Source organism: Anabrus simplex, chromosome 1, assembly GCF_040414725.1.
Source record: "Anabrus simplex isolate iqAnaSimp1 chromosome 1, ASM4041472v1, whole genome shotgun sequence".
NCBI lineage: Eukaryota > Metazoa > Arthropoda > Insecta > Orthoptera > Tettigoniidae > Anabrus > Anabrus simplex.
This window is the reverse complement of record NC_090265.1, coordinates 375,652,714-375,672,513: the sequence shown is the minus strand read 5'-3', so window position 1 is coordinate 375,672,513 and position 19,800 is coordinate 375,652,714. Positions and strand designations below refer to the sequence as shown.

Genomic DNA, 19,800 nt, shown 5'->3' with positions numbered 1-19,800 from the left:
ACTTGATGGTGTAACACCTTCCATTTCCGCTAGTGTATCTAGCGGTAGCATTTTGTGTAATTAAGATCCATTTCTGAGATATAGTGTTTACAGTGCACTGTTTCATCTGGTATAGACCAGAATAAAATTGTAACTCTCATTTACCTACCTCAGTCTTATCCTTGGCTTTGATAAAATGAAAGTATGAGAACGACTAGTGATACTATTCCTTACGCAGGCAGCCCCTGTTATAAATGTTGTAAAAGTAGAACTTACTGGGTTGGTTAGTGTGCACATTTCTGCGGGCTGGCAGATATGTAATAGCACCTTCTGGCTCAGTAAGCAAAGCAATAGAAAACTATCTCACTCCTCACTTTCCTAGCTTCTTCAAAAACACCTAAGATATCTATGAAAGCTGATGGTTGACTCATTGGGTATTCGACCGACCGACCGACCGACCGACCGACCGACCGACCGACCGACCGACCGACCGACCGACCGACCGACCGACCGACCGACCGACCGACCGACCGACCGACCAACCAACCAACCAACCAACCAACCAACCAACCAACCAACCAACCAACCAACCAACCAACCAACCAACCAACCAACCAACCAACCAACCAACCAACCAACCAACCAACCAACCAACCAACCAACCAACCAACCAACCAACCAACCAACCAACCATGGCACTACAGCCGTGGGTAACATTGGCCTACTAAGTGGCAACTGCTTAGCCCGAAGGCCAACAGATGACGAGGTGATGCGTGGTCAGTGCGTTGAATCCTCTCGGCCATTATTCTTGCCTTTCTAGACCAGCGCCGGCATCTCATCGTCAGATGGCTCTTCAATTGTAATCATTTGGGCTGAGTGGACCCCGAACCAGCCCTCAGATCCAGGTAAAAATCCCCGAACTCGGGAATCGAATCCAGGGCCTCTGGGTGAGTAGTAGGCACGCTAATCCCTAGAAAGTGGGGCCGGCGGACTCAATGTACACCTAAAGAAGTTGGCACATTCGTAGACAGCTGATTACAGAAGCTTAAATCATAATTCTAGATGAAAATAGAATGAAACGTATGAAAAGGGTTTAATGAATATCTTGGACATACAAATCAGAATTCATACAGGTTGGGGTGAACTTGGCCATCTTTATGTTCTCTGCCTTGATAACGTTAACAACGCTTTTCCTTGACAACTCAGAGAAGTGAATTCATACCCCACTTACCTCAAAAGACCGTAGTAAATCTTATTCGCAAATATGGATTATACTCCATCGAGGAGGTAGACCTTCACTCGCTAACAAGACGTAAATTTTCTGTTCGCTGACTTGTGTACGTTCTCGTTCGTTAAAGAGGAACGCTTACTCGCTGACTACAAGAGCCGAGGCAAATCGTAATGTCTGGAGCTCATCTGAATATGGCCAATTAATATGCTTAAGTGAATTTTCTGTGAGAGAACTTTCTATCTTCCTTTTACTTCGTTTGAGCAGTTCAAAGAAGTACTAGTACCAGACGTCAGGAGCTTGGTTTAATAGATCTATGTTTACACAATAAGAGCCTGTGAATTGTATGGTTACTGAACAGCATTGTTGATTAAATAATATTCTTAAATTGCTACATACTTGGGTGAAAATATCTGGAAGAGGCTGGGCGCAAAAAGGGCAATATGATACTGATGTCTGTCGAAGCCGTCTTCTATATGCTAATTTATTTTGAAGTGAAGTTTTTCTGAAACTGATTTGCTGTGAAATCAGAAATTACTCGATCATATCCATTAGCCTACGCAACATGCTACGCGGAAGATTGATCAATAACTTTTACGTTCATTCAAATCTTTGCGCTACTTTAGAATGCCTATGACCCTTGCTTTTCTCCAGATTTATGGAGTCTCATAAGTTGTTCATCAACTCCAACTGCCGGAGCTTCCTGGAGGGACCAAATTTGCTCCACTCAGGTCACGCAGGCAAAATGCTTTGCCCATCTTACGTTAAAGCAAAGCAAAGTAATCTGCATATAGGCCATGAAGGCCCTTGGAGGGGCGGAAGGTAAAGGTTAACCTCGGCACATGATGGGGTGGAGTGGTTAGCTCTACGCCCGGCAGCCTTTGCCCCCAGGAGTTAACCTGGTACTCATTTTTGTTGTAGGCTGAGTGAACCTTAGGACTACATCTTACATTTACTGAAGGCTAATTCCAGTCCAGACACCGTGAAGGGTCCAGATAGGTCGTATCTCTGGTTTCCTGACTATTTATTCCTTACCTATTTTGGTGCCAGGTGTACAAGTTGAATGAGCTATTTGATCTGCCACTATATTGACAAAAGTACTTGGTCGGGAAGGATAATTACTCAAGCGCCTTAAAATCCTGCAGACCTCGCGGCTTTTTCTTCTTATGCCAACTTCCATAATAATTTCATCCATGTTCTTTATTTGCCTGAGAAATGGAAGGAAGAAGAATATTTCGCGCTGCCAGAAGTGTTTGCTCGCTGAAAGGGCCTTTGCCAGAGAGCTTGCAGTAATCTTCCAAAGGACCGGGCGAGTTGGCCGTGCGGTTAGGGGCGCGCAGCTGTGAGCTCGCATCCGGGAGATAGTGGGTTCGAATCCCACTGTCGTTAGCCCTAAAGATGGTCTTCCGTGGTTTCCCATTTTCACACCAGGCAAATGCTGGGGCTGTACCTTACTTAAGGCCACGGCCGCTTCCTTCCTATTCCTAGGCCTTTCCTGTCCCATCGTCGCCATAAGACCTATCTGTGTCGGTGCGACGTAAAGCAAATAGCACCAAAAAAAAAAAATCTTCCAAAGGAAGCTCTTTATGGAGTGATATCTTTAAGGTGGTGTGACCTACAGCCTCTTGGAGTGATGTACTGTTAAAAAACGGAAAAGTGCTCTAATATCTGTTTCTTTGGTCTCATTTATATTTTTTCTGATAAACTAATATGGAGCCTTTATGGTCTATAAAGGATACCTAACTTCCTTACCTATTAGCAATCAGCATGAGATGTGTTTCTTGGGTCGTTAACCGGTTCTTCGTCACTCGCTTAGGTAAGAGGCGGGTTTCAGTAATATTTAATCTATCTACGAAATTAAAATCAAATCTATAAAAATCGTGATTTATTCAAGAAATTATTTAAGTTGGAACTTCTACTTGTTCGATCTACATAATCAACAATAATTAAAACGCAGAGGAGAGATGCACTGGTTTTAGAAGTTTTAACTTAACTGCCTGATGGGCATTTTACTAAAAACCACTGTCACAAGTTAAGAGTGAAGAAAAGAAAGTTTAAAAATCCTTAAATTCGGCTTCCATGTGTGACTACATGTTCCATCGTAATGATTCGTGATGATCCAGCCCTCGTAACATGAACGCTGGACTCTTGGTATAATTAGGGCAGTCCAATCGGTATGTGCCACACAGTGATTGTAAGGCATGGGCCCTTAAATGAATCGATGTGACCTGCGACTATGTCAAGGACCGATATCTAGCTTTGCAATATACGTTAAAGTCATTGTGGATGATGACCGCAAGGAAAATGATGCTATAATGGCATATGGCCTTAATCTAAGTCACTGAGGTTGATGACCCCATGACCATCCAAGTTTCTAAGCTGAAGGCTAAACACAATTAACAGTATTTGATGACCAAGGTTTCCACTTTAATAATTCGAGAACATTTCATTCTCAATTAATCAAAGTCAAACAATACAACAACAACAACAATGGTCACAATCCTTGTTGGCAGTAAAATCCTTTACATTCGGACACGTCCCCTTAATCATTATGCTAACAATTGAATTTTTCCAGCAAAATAAACTAAGATTTCCAGAATACATTTTTAAGTTAATCACCTGGTCTTAAGTTATTTCTCAAATACAGTTTCCACTGAGTTTAATAATTTACTAAACTGAAATGATTTTTTTTATAAATCCTAATTAACAACAAATTCTATATCCGCGGACGAATGGTTCCTTTAACAAGTCCCTACTAAAATTTATTTACGTTTTATTATAACATTTATCGTTACTGCGTGGAGGCTGAAATAATACATTTTATATCCAATACTATTTATTTCATGACATCACACCACAAGTTTAATTTAACACTAACAATTATTACACTCGCTTGGATACCCCTCATTATCAAGTACTCAAATCTGCACAAGTGAACTCAACATAAAATAAGCGAACACTTTGTCATAGCCCAACATGACATTTAAAATAAGGCTTTGTGCATCCATCAAAAATAAAATCAATAACTACCTTCAATACTCTATTTTGGACATCCCTGGAAATGGTTAAATCCGCTCATTATTGTCTCATTTCCGTCGCTTCAAATATACGTCCAAATCTTGGTTAAACAAGTTAATATTAAAGAATACGGTCTACTCTAATAACATACACATTACCCAATGATAAAAATATCAGTTAGTTTCTTTCAAAAATTACGAGCTCCATTCTAAAGAATACAATCTGATTTTCAACACGTTGACTACAAAAAAACTGCAAATTACTGTTACCTTCCAAGCAGCTGTCCAGCGGAGCGAGCCCCCCTCCTGTCTTGGCTTGACAAGTTACATTTATGTTCTGTTCACCTTTTAACAGGTCTTGAAAGAATAATATATACGATTTCGCTGTTAAAATTACAAATACGACATTCCTGGCCCGAACAGATTATACGCAGAGATTTACTTTAAGATGCCATTCAATATTCATACATATCACGAACCTACACTTTTACGTGGAATCTATCACAATTTCCATCTGAAAACATTAGACAAATAAATCCCTCGGGTTCACACAGAATCTGCCGGCATCGTTTACAGGCTACCAACCACCTGATTCACAAAATCCTACCTCAACTCACATTTAGCAAGACTCGACCACTTGCTTAAACACAACAAAACCTCGACGACATTAAAATGGAATATAACTCTTAGGATCCACAACGTTGTACACACACAAATACTCTGATAATGAAACATATCCGTATAACGTGACCTCGTATTTCTGAACTGGATTTCACAAAAATGACTGACAACTTTTACTGTTATTTTCATCATCAGTTATACACAGTTTAAACGGACATAGAAATAGCAATCCCTTCGTAACATATATTTATCGATCTCGCCTTGTAACTTACCTTAATAAAATTTTACACTGCTCCACACGACATCGTGCCTTCATTCGAGTGAAAATGGGTAACCACGAATTTCTTATACAACTCTCGTCATAATTTCAAACAGAAGAATTTCACATCAGATTAAATTTCTTAACTTGACACCACAAAATACAGAAAAATAAAAAAATCCTAATTTTATCCAAGCGTTAAAAAAAATGCCCTTTCGTCATATTTCTGACATTTCACGGAAGTAAATGGGTGACAAATCTGCGTCACAAAATGCACATTACAAAATAAATGGTGAAATCATGAAGCAACTAACAGGTGGTAACGGTGATAGTTCATCTACCTTGGACGTACGCCAGCTTCCATCATGTGAGTTCGCCAGCAACTCTCTGGTATTTATTTAACCATTTTAACAGTTTTGGCTTCACAGGTATTTTTTTTGCTAGTTGCTTTACGTCGCACCGACACAGATATGTCTTATGGCGACGATGGGACAGGAAAGGGCTAGGAGTGGGAAGGAAGCAGCCGTGGCCTTAATTAAGGTACAGCCCCAGCATTTGCCTGGTGTGAAAATGGGAAAACATGGAAAACCATTTTCAGTGCTGACGACAGTGGGGTTCGAACCTACTATCTCCCGAATACTGGATATTGGCCGCACTTAAGCGACTGCAGCTATTGAGCTCGGTCACAGGTAATTTAATTCATCTTGATTCACCTGTGATAAAGGCACATAAAATACCCTTCACTCTATATTTTCGAGGACCGAACACGACTGTTGTAATATCGATCTCACACGGAATACTTTCAACACGATATTATTAACATTTCGCTTATAAGACTGCGGCCTACAATGACCGTCCTTTTACATGTTTATTAAATACACGTTACAACAAGAAAAAAAAACTATCTCCACTTGGAGACGATACTCCAACCACATCTGCCAAAAATATACTGCATATATACTGTAAGTTCTCAGTTGGACTCTGATTATCGCTGATAAATTGTACAACAGCACGAGGTTCCTTCTCTAGCTCAAATGACACAATGCAGGTGATTTCAAGATGGCGCTCTATTTTTAATGTCTTAACCCCCTCTCTTAAGCATTTTTCTTTTGCTGCCAAGAATATTACATACATTTTCCGATCTTGTGGAAATGTATTGCAGGCAGGTTTTACAGTAACCCAGTACTTGCTAATTTAATAGTGACATTGTTTATGAACATTTACGATTATCTCGTAACAAATTGACTGGTTAAATGACCTCGTTTGATAGGCACTATATTCTGATGACGTGACGTAGGTTGAACAGACACGCTTGCCTTTCTCCAATTTCCCTCAGAAACTGCTTAGCAATCTAAAATCTGTATTACTAAATACCAATTGTCTCACATATAATTACAGGACATTTGTTGTATTAGTTTTGCTGCTAATTCCTGTTAAACAATATATTTATCAAACCAACACTTTTGTTGTATCAATGCTCCATTTACGCGTACGAGTGACGTCATTTTTCTTAGCGTGGGAAAGAGAGCCATTCTCCCCCAGGCCACGTGTCGTACCTATGAGAAAAAAATGTATCTGAGCTCCTCATTGCGATTAATACGGGGCCTCGTGTGGTAACTTTAGGGCTCTGATTTCTTATGACACAAAGTTCATGGGTGCGATATGCTTTACTGAATCTAGTTAAAATATTAGACTCTCCTCATAATTTAGCATGTTAAACCTTCTTTCTTCTAAACTTGTATCAACCACTTATGAGTTCACTTCCAAAAACAGGAGAAGTGAGTGCCTCATTAAAAGGGCAGTGAATCCTGAAGACAATGAATAAGAGCGGCGAGATTTTTATCTTTAACTAGCAAAATACCCGTGCTTCGCTTCGGTATTATAGCTACTGAAATTTAGAACTGAATGCTTTTTTATATATATAATCCGCCGAAATTCGCGATCTGACTCGTTTTCTGAGAGAATCTGCCAAAATTCGCGATCTGATTTGTTTTCTAACAGATTACGGCAAGTTTCCTCCCATTTTTCAATCTTTCTTTCCAGCAATCGATTTCGTACTTCCCGGGCTAGGTCCAGGTATTTCACCCGGTCAGCTGAGTCCATAAATCTCTGCCATCTTTTCCTATAAGCATTTTTAATATGGATCAAATCCTTCAGGAGATCCAGCGTTGTGTCGTCTTGGGTGCCTTGGCGATACTTGAACCCCCGGCCGGACTGCATTCTTAGTCATTACCCGTCCAGGACCCGTTTCCATCGCGGTCCGCACTTTTGACGACGGTCCAGAACATTATTATTATTATTATTATTATTATTATTATTATTATTATTATTATTATTATTATTGATGTTCAGGACCCCACAACAAGATACAAGACCGCTACTTGGCGGTAAATTACAGGTGCTGCCATTGTCATTGTTGAGAATGTGACCAGCACCATTGTCGCGCGTAGGCAAGTGTGCGGGATTTCTGGCGATACGAATGACATACTTCCATGCATTATTGACCTTATTATAGAGGTGAACAATTGGACAGCCAATCAGATTCCTATCGTTTATTTCAAATGTGTTTAAATTTTTATTTATATGCCAGGAGAATCTACTGTAATCTAAGAACGTTCTCCAAAGGAAAAGATGGCTCTTGAAAACGAACCCAGGAAAGATTAAAAATGATCGGTTATGATCAGAATAAGTACAGCGAAAATCTACGGCCTGGTTCCAGTCACTCGACAGGGTCAGGAATGGAATGAATAAAGCCCCCATCTAGCGGCGACAATGGGAATTGTGCCGGTGGCCGAAACCTGTCGGACTCCTCTGGGGCAATAATTAATGAATGACAAATGAAATGAAATTATATTGGACAGTGTTGCTGGAATGAATGATGAGAGGGGAAATCGGTGTATCCGGAGAAAAACCTGTCCCACCTCCGTTTTGTCCAGCACGAATGTGACATGGAGAGACCGAGGTTGGAACTACGGAACCTAACAGTGAGAGGCCGGGCCGGCTGCCGCCTGAGCAACGGAGGCTCCTTATAAATACATTATGAACAGTAAAATCAATTGGTCTCACCTCCTTTTACACCCCACCGCCGTTAAAGTTTATTTCCCCCCCCCAAAAAAAAAACTAAAAGAAGGCGTGTTCCTTTATGTTTAAAGGAGATTCCAAACACCAATGTTCACGTCTATTACCTTCAGTTTTGAGATATAAGTATCCCCATAAAATATTTCACTTACTTTTCTCTTCCTTTCACTCCCCCATCCCCAAGTGAATTTTCCGGCAAAAAATACTTGTTTCTTTAATAGTAAAGGATCTTATAAATACCAAGTATCACGACTCCAACTTCTTCAGTTTTTGATTTTTGTGTCCTCATGAAATGAAATTCAATACCTTTTCACTCCCGCCCCCCAAGATAATTCCCTCCCCCAAAAACGGGTTTTTCTTTGTTTTTAAAGGAGGACCAAATACCAATTTTCACGTCTGTACGACCTAACAACTTAAGTTTTGTCTGTACGACCTAACAACTTAAGTTTTTATTACATGTAAGTACTCTCATACAATTCAATTAATTTTAAATTCTTTCACCTCCCCACCCCCCAAATTCATTGGATTTTCCGAGAATAGGTGTTTCATTACTTTTAAAGCAGATCCATTCCAAATATCAAATTTCACGTCTGTAACATCTTCATTTTTGAGATAACAGTAGCCTAATTAAAATAATTCGACACCATTTTCAGACACTTTTACCCCCCCCCCAATCCAAGTGGCATTTCCGAAAACTAAAAATACACGTTTCTCTATTTTTAATACAGATAAAAATACCATTTTTCACTTCTGTAAATGTTAAGTTTTTGAGATATACTGTATAAATTTTCATTTAAAAATTTCACCCCCTTTTTAGTTCCCCCTAAGAGGAGTTTCCAAAAACAAATCACCTATGTTTCTTTACATTTACAGGAGATTACAAATGCCACTTTTTACGTCTGTAACATTCTACGTTTCTCAGATATTCTGTATATGTGGTATTTCAAAAAATTCACCCAATTTGTCACCCCTGTTTAACCGCCATTAATTGGATTTTCCAAAAACAAAAAGAATACGTGTTTCTTTATTTTTAAAGGAGATCCCATATACGAATTGTCAATTCTGTAATATCTTCAGTTTCTGAGATATATGTATCCTCATTAAAGGTATTCAACCCATTATTCATCCTTTTAACCCCTCCTCTTGGGATTTACAGAAAAAAAAAAGTGTTCCTTTAATTTTAAAGCAGATTCTAAATATCAATTTTCACATGTGCAAACTTTTAAAGTTTTGAGATGTATATACACTCATTTTAAAAATCCAACCCATTTTCACCCCCCCCCCACTATTTTCCAGAAGCAAAAAAAAAAAAATGTTTCTTTATTTTTAAAGGAGATCCCAAATACCAATTTTCAGGTCTAATATCTTCAGGTTCTGAATTATAAGTAGCCTCATTAAAGGCATTCAACCCTTTTTTCACCCCTTTCCACCCTTCCTATTGGGATTTTCCGAAAACAAAAAATACGTGTTTCTTTATTTTTAATGAAGATTCTAAATGCCAATTTTAACATCTGTAAACTTTCAAAGTTTTGAGATATAGATACGCTCATTTTAAAAATTCACCCCCCTTTTCACCCTCCCATTAATTGGATTTTCCAAAAAAAAAAATACGTGTTTCTTAATTTTTAAAAGAGATCAAAAGTACCAAATTTCAGTTCTGTAATATCTTCAGTTTCTGAGATATAAGTACCGGTGTCCTGATTAAAGGCATTCAACCCCTTTTTCACCCCTCCTATTGGGATTTTCTGAAAACAAAAAATACGTGCTTCCTTATTTTTAAAGAAGATTCTAAATACCAATTTTTACATCTGTACACTTTTAAAGTTTTGAGATATAGATACACTCATTTTAAAATTTCACCCCCCTTTTCACTCCCTTAACGACGGAATATCCAAAAATCCTCTCTTAGCGAGCACCTACATCTTAAAATGAATGTATTCCCAAAATTTCATTTCTTTATGTCCAGTAGTTTTGGCTCGGCGATGATGAATCAGTCAGTCAGTCAGTCAGTCAGTCAGTCAGTCAGTCAGGACAAGTTATTTTATATATATAGCTTATCTTGTCTGTCAGATACTAAGCTTGGGGATGGCTATTGTTTTAAGAGGACGTGCAACGACATAATAATCCGGTATTATTCTAATAATAAGAATAAATAGGTTCAATACTTCGATTAATAAAGTTATTGGACCTAGCAGTTGGCTGCGCGGTTTGCGTCACGTAGCCATCGTCTTGCTTTCGGAAGTTAGTGAGAACGACTTCCCTGTCGCTAGCCCTGAGAATAGTTTCCGTGATATCCTATTTTCATATCAGACAAATGCTGGGATTGTACCTTAATTAAGTCCACGATTGCTTCCTTCCCACTCCTAGCCCTTTGTCACTATGTGACCTATCTGTGTCTGTGCGATAAAAAGCAAATTGTAAAAAAAAATGGCTATGAAAAGCGTGAAAATTAAAGATGGGAAATCTTTTTTATCTTTCTCACACTTAACTAGCCCTAATCTAAAATACTACTAGCAACAGTCATGATTAATTTAACTGATTATCGCCGATAAATTGTACAACAGTACGAGGTTCCTTCTCTAGCTCAAATGACACAATGTAGGTGATTTCAAGATGGCGCTCTATTTTTAATATCTTAACCCCCTCTCTTAAGCATTTTTCTTTTGCTGCCAAGAATATTACATACATTTTCCGATCTTGTGGAAATGTATTGCAGGCAGGTTTTACAGTAACCCAGTACTTGCTAATTTAATACCAACCAACCAACCAACCAACCAACCAACCAACCAACCAACCAACCAACCAACCAACCAACCAACCAACCAACCAACCAACCAACCAACCAACCAACCAACCAACCAACCAACCAACCAACCAACCAACCAACCAACCAACCAACCAACCAACCAACCAACCAACCAACCAACCAACCAACCAACCAACCAACCAACCAACCAACCAACCAACCAACCAACCAACCAACCAACCAACCAACCAACCAACCAACCAACCAACCAACCAACCAACCAACCAACCAACCAACCAACCAACCAACCAACCAACCAACCAACCAACCAACCAACCAACCAACCAACCAACCAACCAACCAACCAACCAACCAACCAACCAACCAACCAACCAACCAACCAACCAACCAACCAACCAACCAACCAACCAACCAACCAACCAACCAACCAACCAACCAACCAACCAACCAACCAACCAACCAACCAACCAACCAACCAACCAACCAACCAACCAACCAACCAACCAACCAACCAACCAACCAACCAACCAACCAACCAACCAACCAACCAACCAACCAACCAACCAACCAACCAACCAACCAACCAACCAACCAACCAACCAACCAACCAACCAACCAACCAACCAACCAACCAACCAACCAACCAACCAACCAACCAACCAACCAACCAACCAACCAACCAACCAACCAACCAACCAACCAACCAACCAACCAACCAACCAACCAACCAACCAACCAACCAACCAACCAACCAACCAACCAACCAACCAACCAACCAACCAACCAACCAACCAACCAACCAACCAACCAACCAACCAACCAACCAACCAACCAACCAACCAACCAACCAACCAACCAACCAACCAACCAACCAACCAACCAACCAACCAACCAACCAACCAACCAACCAACCAACCAACCAACCAACCAACCAACCAACCAACCAACCAACCAACCAACCAACCAACCAACCAACCAACCAACCAACCAACCAACCAACCAACCAACCAACCAACCAACCAACCAACCAACCAACCAACCAACCAACCAACCAACCAACCAACCAACCAACCAACCAACCAACCAACCAACCAACCAACCAACCAACCAACCAACCAACCAACCAACCAACCAACCAACCAACCAACCAACCAACCAACCAACCAACCAACCAACCAACCAACCAACCAACCAACCAACCAACCAACCAACCAACCAACCAACCAACCAACCAACCAACCAACCAACCAACCAACCAACCAACCAACCAACCAACCAACCAACCAACCAACCAACCAACCAACCAACCAACCAACCAACCAACCAACCAACCAACCAACCAACCAACCAACCAACCAACCAACCAACCAACCAACCAACCAACCAACCAACCAACCAACCAACCAACCAACCAACCAACCAACCAACCAACCAACCAACCAACCAACCAACCAACCAACCAACCAACCAACCAACCAACCAACCAACCAACCAACCAACCAACCAACCAACCAACCAACCAACCAACCAACCAACCAACCAACCAACCAACCAACCAACCAACCAACCAACCAACCAACCAACCAACCAACCAACCAACCAACCAACCAACCAACCAACCAACCAACCAACCAACCAACCAACCAACCAACCAACCAACCAACCAACCAACCAACCAACCAACCAACCAACCAACCAACCAACCAACCAACCAACCAACCAACCAACCAACCAACCAACCAACCAACCAACCAACCAACCAACCAACCAACCAACCAACCAACCAACCAACCAACCAACCAACCAACCAACCAACCAACCAACCAACCAACCAACCAACCAACCAACCAACCAACCAACCAACCAACCAACCAACCAACCAACCAACCAACCAACCAACCAACCAACCAACCAACCAACCAACCAACCAACCAACCAACCAACCAACCAACCAACCAACCAACCAACCAACCAACCAACCAACCAACCAACCAACCAACCAACCAACCAACCAACCAACCAACCAACCAACCAACCAACCAACCAACCAACCAACCAACCAACCAACCAACCAACCAACCAACCAACCAACCAACCAACCAACCAACCAACCAACCAACCAACCAACCAACCAACCAACCAACCAACCAACCAACCAACCAACCAACCAACCAACCAACCAACCAACCAACCAACCAACCAACCAACCAACCAACCAACCAACCAACCAACCAACCAACCAACCAACCAACCAACCAACCAACCAACCAACCAACCAACCAACCAACCAACCAACCAACCAACCAACCAACCAACCAACCAACCAACCAACCAACCAACCGACCGACCGACCGACCGACCGACCGACCGACCGACCGACCGACCGACCGACCGACCGACCGACCGACCGACCGACCGACCGACCGACCGACCGACCGACCGACCGACCGACCGACCGACCGACCGACCGACCGACCGACCGACCGACCGACCGACCGACCGACCGACCGACCGACCGACCGTCGCCGCAATCTCATCATCAGACAGGTCTTCAATTCTTCTCGCGTTGGTTGAGTGGACATCAAAGCAGCCCTCAGATTTAGGTAAAATTCGCTGACCTATGTGGGAAGTGAACCCGGGGCTTCCGGGAAAGAGGCAGGCTCACTAACTCTAGACCGCGAGGCTGACTCGAAACGTAAAACCAATAACATTCTTATTAGTCTCTGGTACACAAATCTGAGGTAGTTCAAGGATGATTCGCACTGCTGGACCATGTCAACCTTCTCGGTTGTCAGAATAAGTGTAAGCGTCACTAGATTCAATGCTTTAACTTACCGAGCGAGTTGGCTACGCAGTTCGAGGAGTTCCATTTGGGAGTAAGTGGATCTCACTGTCACAGCCGGTTTCCCATTTTCACATTAGGAAAATGAAGGGTCTCTACCTTAGTTAAGGCCACGGTCGCTTACTTGACAGTCCTGTCCCATCGTCGTTATACGACCTATCAGAGTCGGTGCAACGTAAAACAATGGCAATGCCTGTGAATATTGTTTGTTACCGAGCTCGATAGCTGCAGTCGCTTAAGTATGGCCAGTATCCAGTATTCGGTAGATAGTGGGTTCGAACCCCACTGTCAGCAGCTCTGAAGATGGTTTTCCGTGGTTTTCCATTTTCACACCAGGCTGTACCTTAATTAAGGCCTCGGCTGCTTCCTTCCCACTCCTAGTCCTTTCCTGTCTCATCGTCGCCATAAGACCTATCTGTGTCGGTGCGACTAAAAGCAACTTGAAAAAAAAAACGTTATGTGTTTGTTCATGCCGGTTATTGCTTTTCTTGCATAAATTTGTTCACGCTTTATGCCTTTTATTTATGAACATACTCCCTATACAAGGTACTTCTTTACACTTCGAAACGTAATTTATTTTCTTTCTTCTGTAATAATGATTTTGAAATTTCAAAAAATAGTGTTGAGTTGTAAGACTAGTTGAACTTCAAATTAATAAGCTATATCCTCAAACGAAGTAAAGTCAATCACTAGTATTAAAAAAGTCGGTAGAAATTGTTTTTGTAGACCGTAAATTAACCAGTGAACACAAGTGTTCGCTTTAAGAATCGTATCATGAGGATACTCTACGATTGTTACTAAAAAGTTTCAACCAAAATTCCGTAGCGCTGCTAAGGATGGAAAGATCATGGTTTGTGACTACTCTTTGGCTCATTTTGCTAGTCCTAGGTAAGAGGAAAGCAAAGATGGTGTTCTTACAACTCTGGTCTTCCGTCAGTTTCCCAGTGCTAGCTTGGGCAGACGAAGTGCCCTTTTTTCTGTTCTTCCTTTCTTCGCCATTCATCTGTTGCCTTCAATTGCCTGGCTGCAACGATGATTATTTAGAGGAAGAACACCGATATGATTGTCCCTTCTTAACATTAATTAGAAGGGAAAGTGGAAGTGGTCCTACCCTAACAAGAATGACGGTATCGGTAAAACGAATGGCAGGTTCATAAAAGCATGAAAGTTTGCCTAAGCTACGGAGACGTAATAACCTATCTAATACCACTGGGGCAAGATTTGATCAAGGGAGGTCAGACAGAAAAAATGCAAGCAAGATGTCTGGTTCAAGTAAGTGGAAGCATTCCCAGGCTCAACTAGAGATCCCGTAGTAGCCACTTCACATTCGTAAGTCAAGAGCCCCTTGGGTACGACGTCAGCAACAGCCCAAACAAATTACATCTAAATTAAATATTAAAATACTGATACTAAGTAGATGCATTAATGACTTTTCGTGTACGTTAAACATTATTCTCTTCTTTCTTCTACAGCGCGCGCCCATCGAAGCTGCGTGCGAAGCTGGTGGTTGCTGCTATCTGGATGGTGAGTGCCGGACTGGCAGCGCCCATGGCAGCGGCACTGGGTGTTACTTTGACAGAAGTGGACTCGACAGGAAAGCCCAAACCATTCTGTCACAACGTGCGGCTGTCTGAACGCGCCATTCTTACGTACCGGTTGGTTCTGGTAGTGTTGCAGTACGTTACTCCACTCTGTATCATCAGTGTGGTGTACGTGAGGATGGCACTACGACTCTGGGGCTCACGCGCCCCGGGCAACGCCGAGGACAGTCGGGATGCTGCTCTCATGCGCAACAAGAAGAAGGTGAGGACTCTCTTTTATTATACTTCCAGAAATATTTAACTGTAGCCTGTTTGTTTTAGTCTAAAGCCTGATGCAAACAAAGCGATGTAATCCCGGACTCCCTTATCGGTCTCGCTACATGGAGAACTGTACAGTCATGTTAGCTCCAAAATAGGTTAGGTAATAAGATAAAAGTTCACAATCGTCTGTAGAACGTGAGAATAATGGTATTAACCCGACGAAAGTGTTCGTAGACTTGCAAACTGAAGATGACATTACTTTCTAAAATCAATAGTCTAATCGAATGAAGATATCACTCGACGCCCTTATATTTACAAAATAGAAAACACCCTATTACGCGTCTGAACTTCTATTAAGTTATCAATAAGAAATAAGAAGTAGGATAAATAATAACAGAACAGACTGAAATGACTCATTCCAATAAGCAATAGACTAACAATTCGTCGTACTTGCACAGTCAAAACGAAATACTTTTCTCAACTTTTCCGAGGCTTGCCTGGCTGAAGCTTTGCAACTTCCGCCGACTTTGCACAATGAAGCTATTCTAGTTAAAGTTGACCGAACGCTCGGACAGCTCTGCTATATTATTTATCACAAGAAACTGTATCTATGCACACAATATTTACGTATAAGGATACTGTAACAGGTTAATGATAAGTCAAGAGAAGTCATAACATAACGCCGCAGACCTGGCAGCCAATGAGAACTTTATCTGGTCATATATACTTGTTTATATCGGTTTTTAGCTTCTAGAAAACATGCTGTAGAAAGTAAGAATGAGTTTTGTTGGGTTGTTTGGACAGTTGTGAGGATTTCTGTTACTGATATACGAGATATTTGTAGGTTCAAGCGTTTCGAATGTAATGTTTGGAAATACTTTGTCCGTTTTAATCACAAGTGTAGTAAGCGTTCTGTGAGGAAGTGAAAAGAGAATCTTCGCGAAACATCATCATTTAAAGAAATGTTTAAAATATCAAGAAATATAGACTACTAGCCTTTCCATAAACGGTGTAAATGCGAAAAAGAATCGTTTATAATATTGAATTATTGATGTCTAAGCAAAAGTTTCATTTTCAGTATGCTGTGCAATCCTTTTGTCCGTAAACTTTACATTTTTCTGCCATACTTCGCTTTTATCTTAGGTTGTTTATTTGTTACGATATCAACTGACTCAAACTTTAGGCAACATCATTTAAGTTAAGGGAAATACGGATTGCTTAAACTATACATTATTTTTGTATTGGAGGTTAGAAATGTAGTTTAGAGAAAGGTGTAAGGTGAATCCCATATTTTCCATTTTTCACTGTGTATGCTACGACCGAGCTGAGTAACCGCGCGTGTTAAGGCGCGATCGACATGGAACCAAGCTCTGCATTCGGGAGACGGGGTGGGTTCGAACCTCACCATCGGCTGTGCTGAGAATGATTTTCTGTGGTTAACATTTTTACTTTCAGGCAAATGCCGGGACAGTTCCTATTCATGGGCCACAGCCGATTACTTTCACCTCATTGCCCACTTTCGTTCACCATCATTCATCTTCATTAGCTCCTCAACTGGGGTTGTCGTCGCCGTAAGACATATCTGTGTCGGTGCGATGTAAAGAAAAAAAAGAAGCAACTGGGGTTGGCATCAGGAAGGGCATCCAGACGTAGAAACATGCCATATAAATTCATCTCACCTCTTCCCCGATCCCGTATCAGAAAACGGGACAAAGAGATAAACATGTCCGGCCCAGCGGTGTGGGGGTAACACGTCCGCCTGTCATCCAGTGGCCCCGGGTTCGATTCCCGACAGGGTCAGGGGTTTCTTTATTGTAAATGATTAATATTCCTGGCCTGGGGACTGGGTGTTTATGTCGTCCTTCCCTTCCTCATATTCAACACTTTACACTTCCACAATTTCCAACTGCATGCAGGTTCCTAACATATGGTGCAATTAGGGACAAAATATCTTTCTAGGTCGACGCCCCGAACAAATAGCATTTATTTAAAAAGAGGGGGTAAACATGCATACTGTATACACTACGAAATGCGTGTACCATGAGGATCTTTTAATCTATAGGATACAATCAAGAGTAATTCAAGGGAGCCCAGCCGGGAACAGGTGTAAAACAAGGGCTGGCAAAAAAAAAAAAAAACCTAGAGGCTGAGGAGCTGTACCTATATGAATGTCTACCAAAAGTGAGCTGGTACTCGAACCACTAATTTTAAACGTCAGTAGGTAGAATATGGATCTGAAAAATCATCGGATGTCTTAACAACATATTTTTGTCCGCTTTTCTGGCAGAATGGTGAGTACTTACCTTCGTGTCAGAGTAACCTGGGTTCGTTTCTAGGCTGGGCCATGGATTTTAACTGTTTATGGTTAATTTTTTTTGCTATTTGTTTTACGTCGCAAAACACAGATAGGTCTTTTTTCGACGATGAGAGAGGGAAGGCCTAGGAAAGGGAAGGAAGTGGCCGTGGCCTTAATTAACGTACAGCCCCAGCATTTGCCTCGTATAAAAATGGGAAACCACGGAAAACCATCTTGAGGGCTGCCGACAATGGAGTCCGAACTAGGTTAATTTCTTTGGAAGGGGTGTTTGTGTTCGTCTCATAAGTAAAAGTTCATATCACCACATCATGCAGCATGATATAATAGATTGAAAACCAAATTATATATTGTTGTTAAAGCCTCTAGTTTTTGAAATTAAGTGAAGATACCTAATAACGTAAAAAGCAACACCGTGTGTTTGTGCAAGAAAAAGTGTCTTTAAAACCAGCCTTAGTGTTAGTGCTTAAAAAGGTACAGTATCAATGTGGTATACCATATGTTGATGGTAAGAGCCGGCAATTTGTGTTGATATACAGAAACAGTGAAGGGCAATATGTATGCATTGCAACTATTGGTCATCGGGCTCACTATACAGTAAGTGGTAGTGTAGTTCTCGCTGTTTCTTTCAATTGCTTTTGTTCCAGGATTATTCAATATACATAGGGAGTCTTCCAGCAGTTGTTTGTTTTGAGTATGAAGTGCATATTTTTGTGTATTAACGAAGTGCTCATGCACTGATACACGTCAGAATATAGGTAGTCATTTTAGAATCATTGGAGAAGTTATTGGAAAACCTACGTGCAGTTACTACCTGTTTAATCGTTTTCAGAGGGCGAGGTAAGGCTCGTAGTAGTAGATGTACCAGTACGCAGCTTTATGTATCTCCCCCCTGGGAGAGAGTATTGTCATGTTCTATCAAAATTCGGGGGATCTATTTTGGTGAACTCTGGCACCCAAATTACGGAAATTTCATTTAATTACTTTATTTACTGTATTTTATGTATTCCACGCATTAAGAATTCAATTAACACCCAAGCTTGAGGAGAGTATTTTATGTATTTGTATTTATTTATATTACTAAGCTTGTATTCGAATTTAGTTCATCAGTTTCCACTCATTCAAGCTGGCCATTGCGCCTGAGGTTCGTCGAAGGCAACATGCTGATGAAGAGTTCCTGTGTGGTGAGAATGAGACCGTGTGAAAAATTCACAAGGGGTTGAAGTATGTTTATGAAGGTAACGCTTATCGGTAGCAGTGCAGTTTTAATTGCTGGACATAACGATTATCAGGCAACATTAGGTTTGTTAAGATTGAAAATTCTCCTCGCACTTTCAGACCACACCCTGTACACCACACCAGTATGTGACAATGTGTAGTACGTTAGCAACACGGTTATGGTCAACAAACGGAACTGTGAGCGAAATGTTACCCCAAATTCAAAGTCGTCACCCCAAATTCAAAGTCGTACTTTCAGTAAAAAAAGTGATAGCTACTGTTCTGAGGGATTCAGAGGGACTACTGCTTCTGGAAATCATGGATGGGAGAACCACACTTAATTCTGTAAAAAAGTGATAGCTACTGTTCTGAGGGATTCAGAGGGACTACTGCTTCTGGAAATCATGGATAGGAGAACCACACTTAATTCTGTCGCATGTGTGCTAACCTTAAATAATTTTAACGGTCGGCTGACCATATCGACATCGGCAGGATGTTTCGCTGTTGCAGCACAACGATCGATCACATGCCAGTCATAAAACTAAAGATGCTAACCAAAAGCTGGGATTTACAACATTGCCACACCCGCCTTGCAGTAATGATTTGGTACCCTCTAATTACTATCTCTGTAAAAGATTCAAGGACTCGCTTAGCGGAAAGAAGTTTAAAAGATAA

The 19,800-nt window shown here is 41.3% G+C and overlaps 1 protein-coding gene across 1 annotated transcript in view; it reads left to right on the top strand.

The window, feature by feature from the left end:
* Positions 1-19,800, top strand: part of LOC136867588 (RYamide receptor-like) — a 97,748-nt gene that overhangs the window by 21,241 nt on the left and 56,707 nt on the right. The window contains exon 3 of the mRNA XM_067144718.2: positions 15,264-15,594. Coding sequence (XP_067000819.2) covers positions 15,264-15,594 — 331 coding nt within the window. The remainder of the gene's footprint in view (positions 1-15,263; positions 15,595-19,800) is intronic.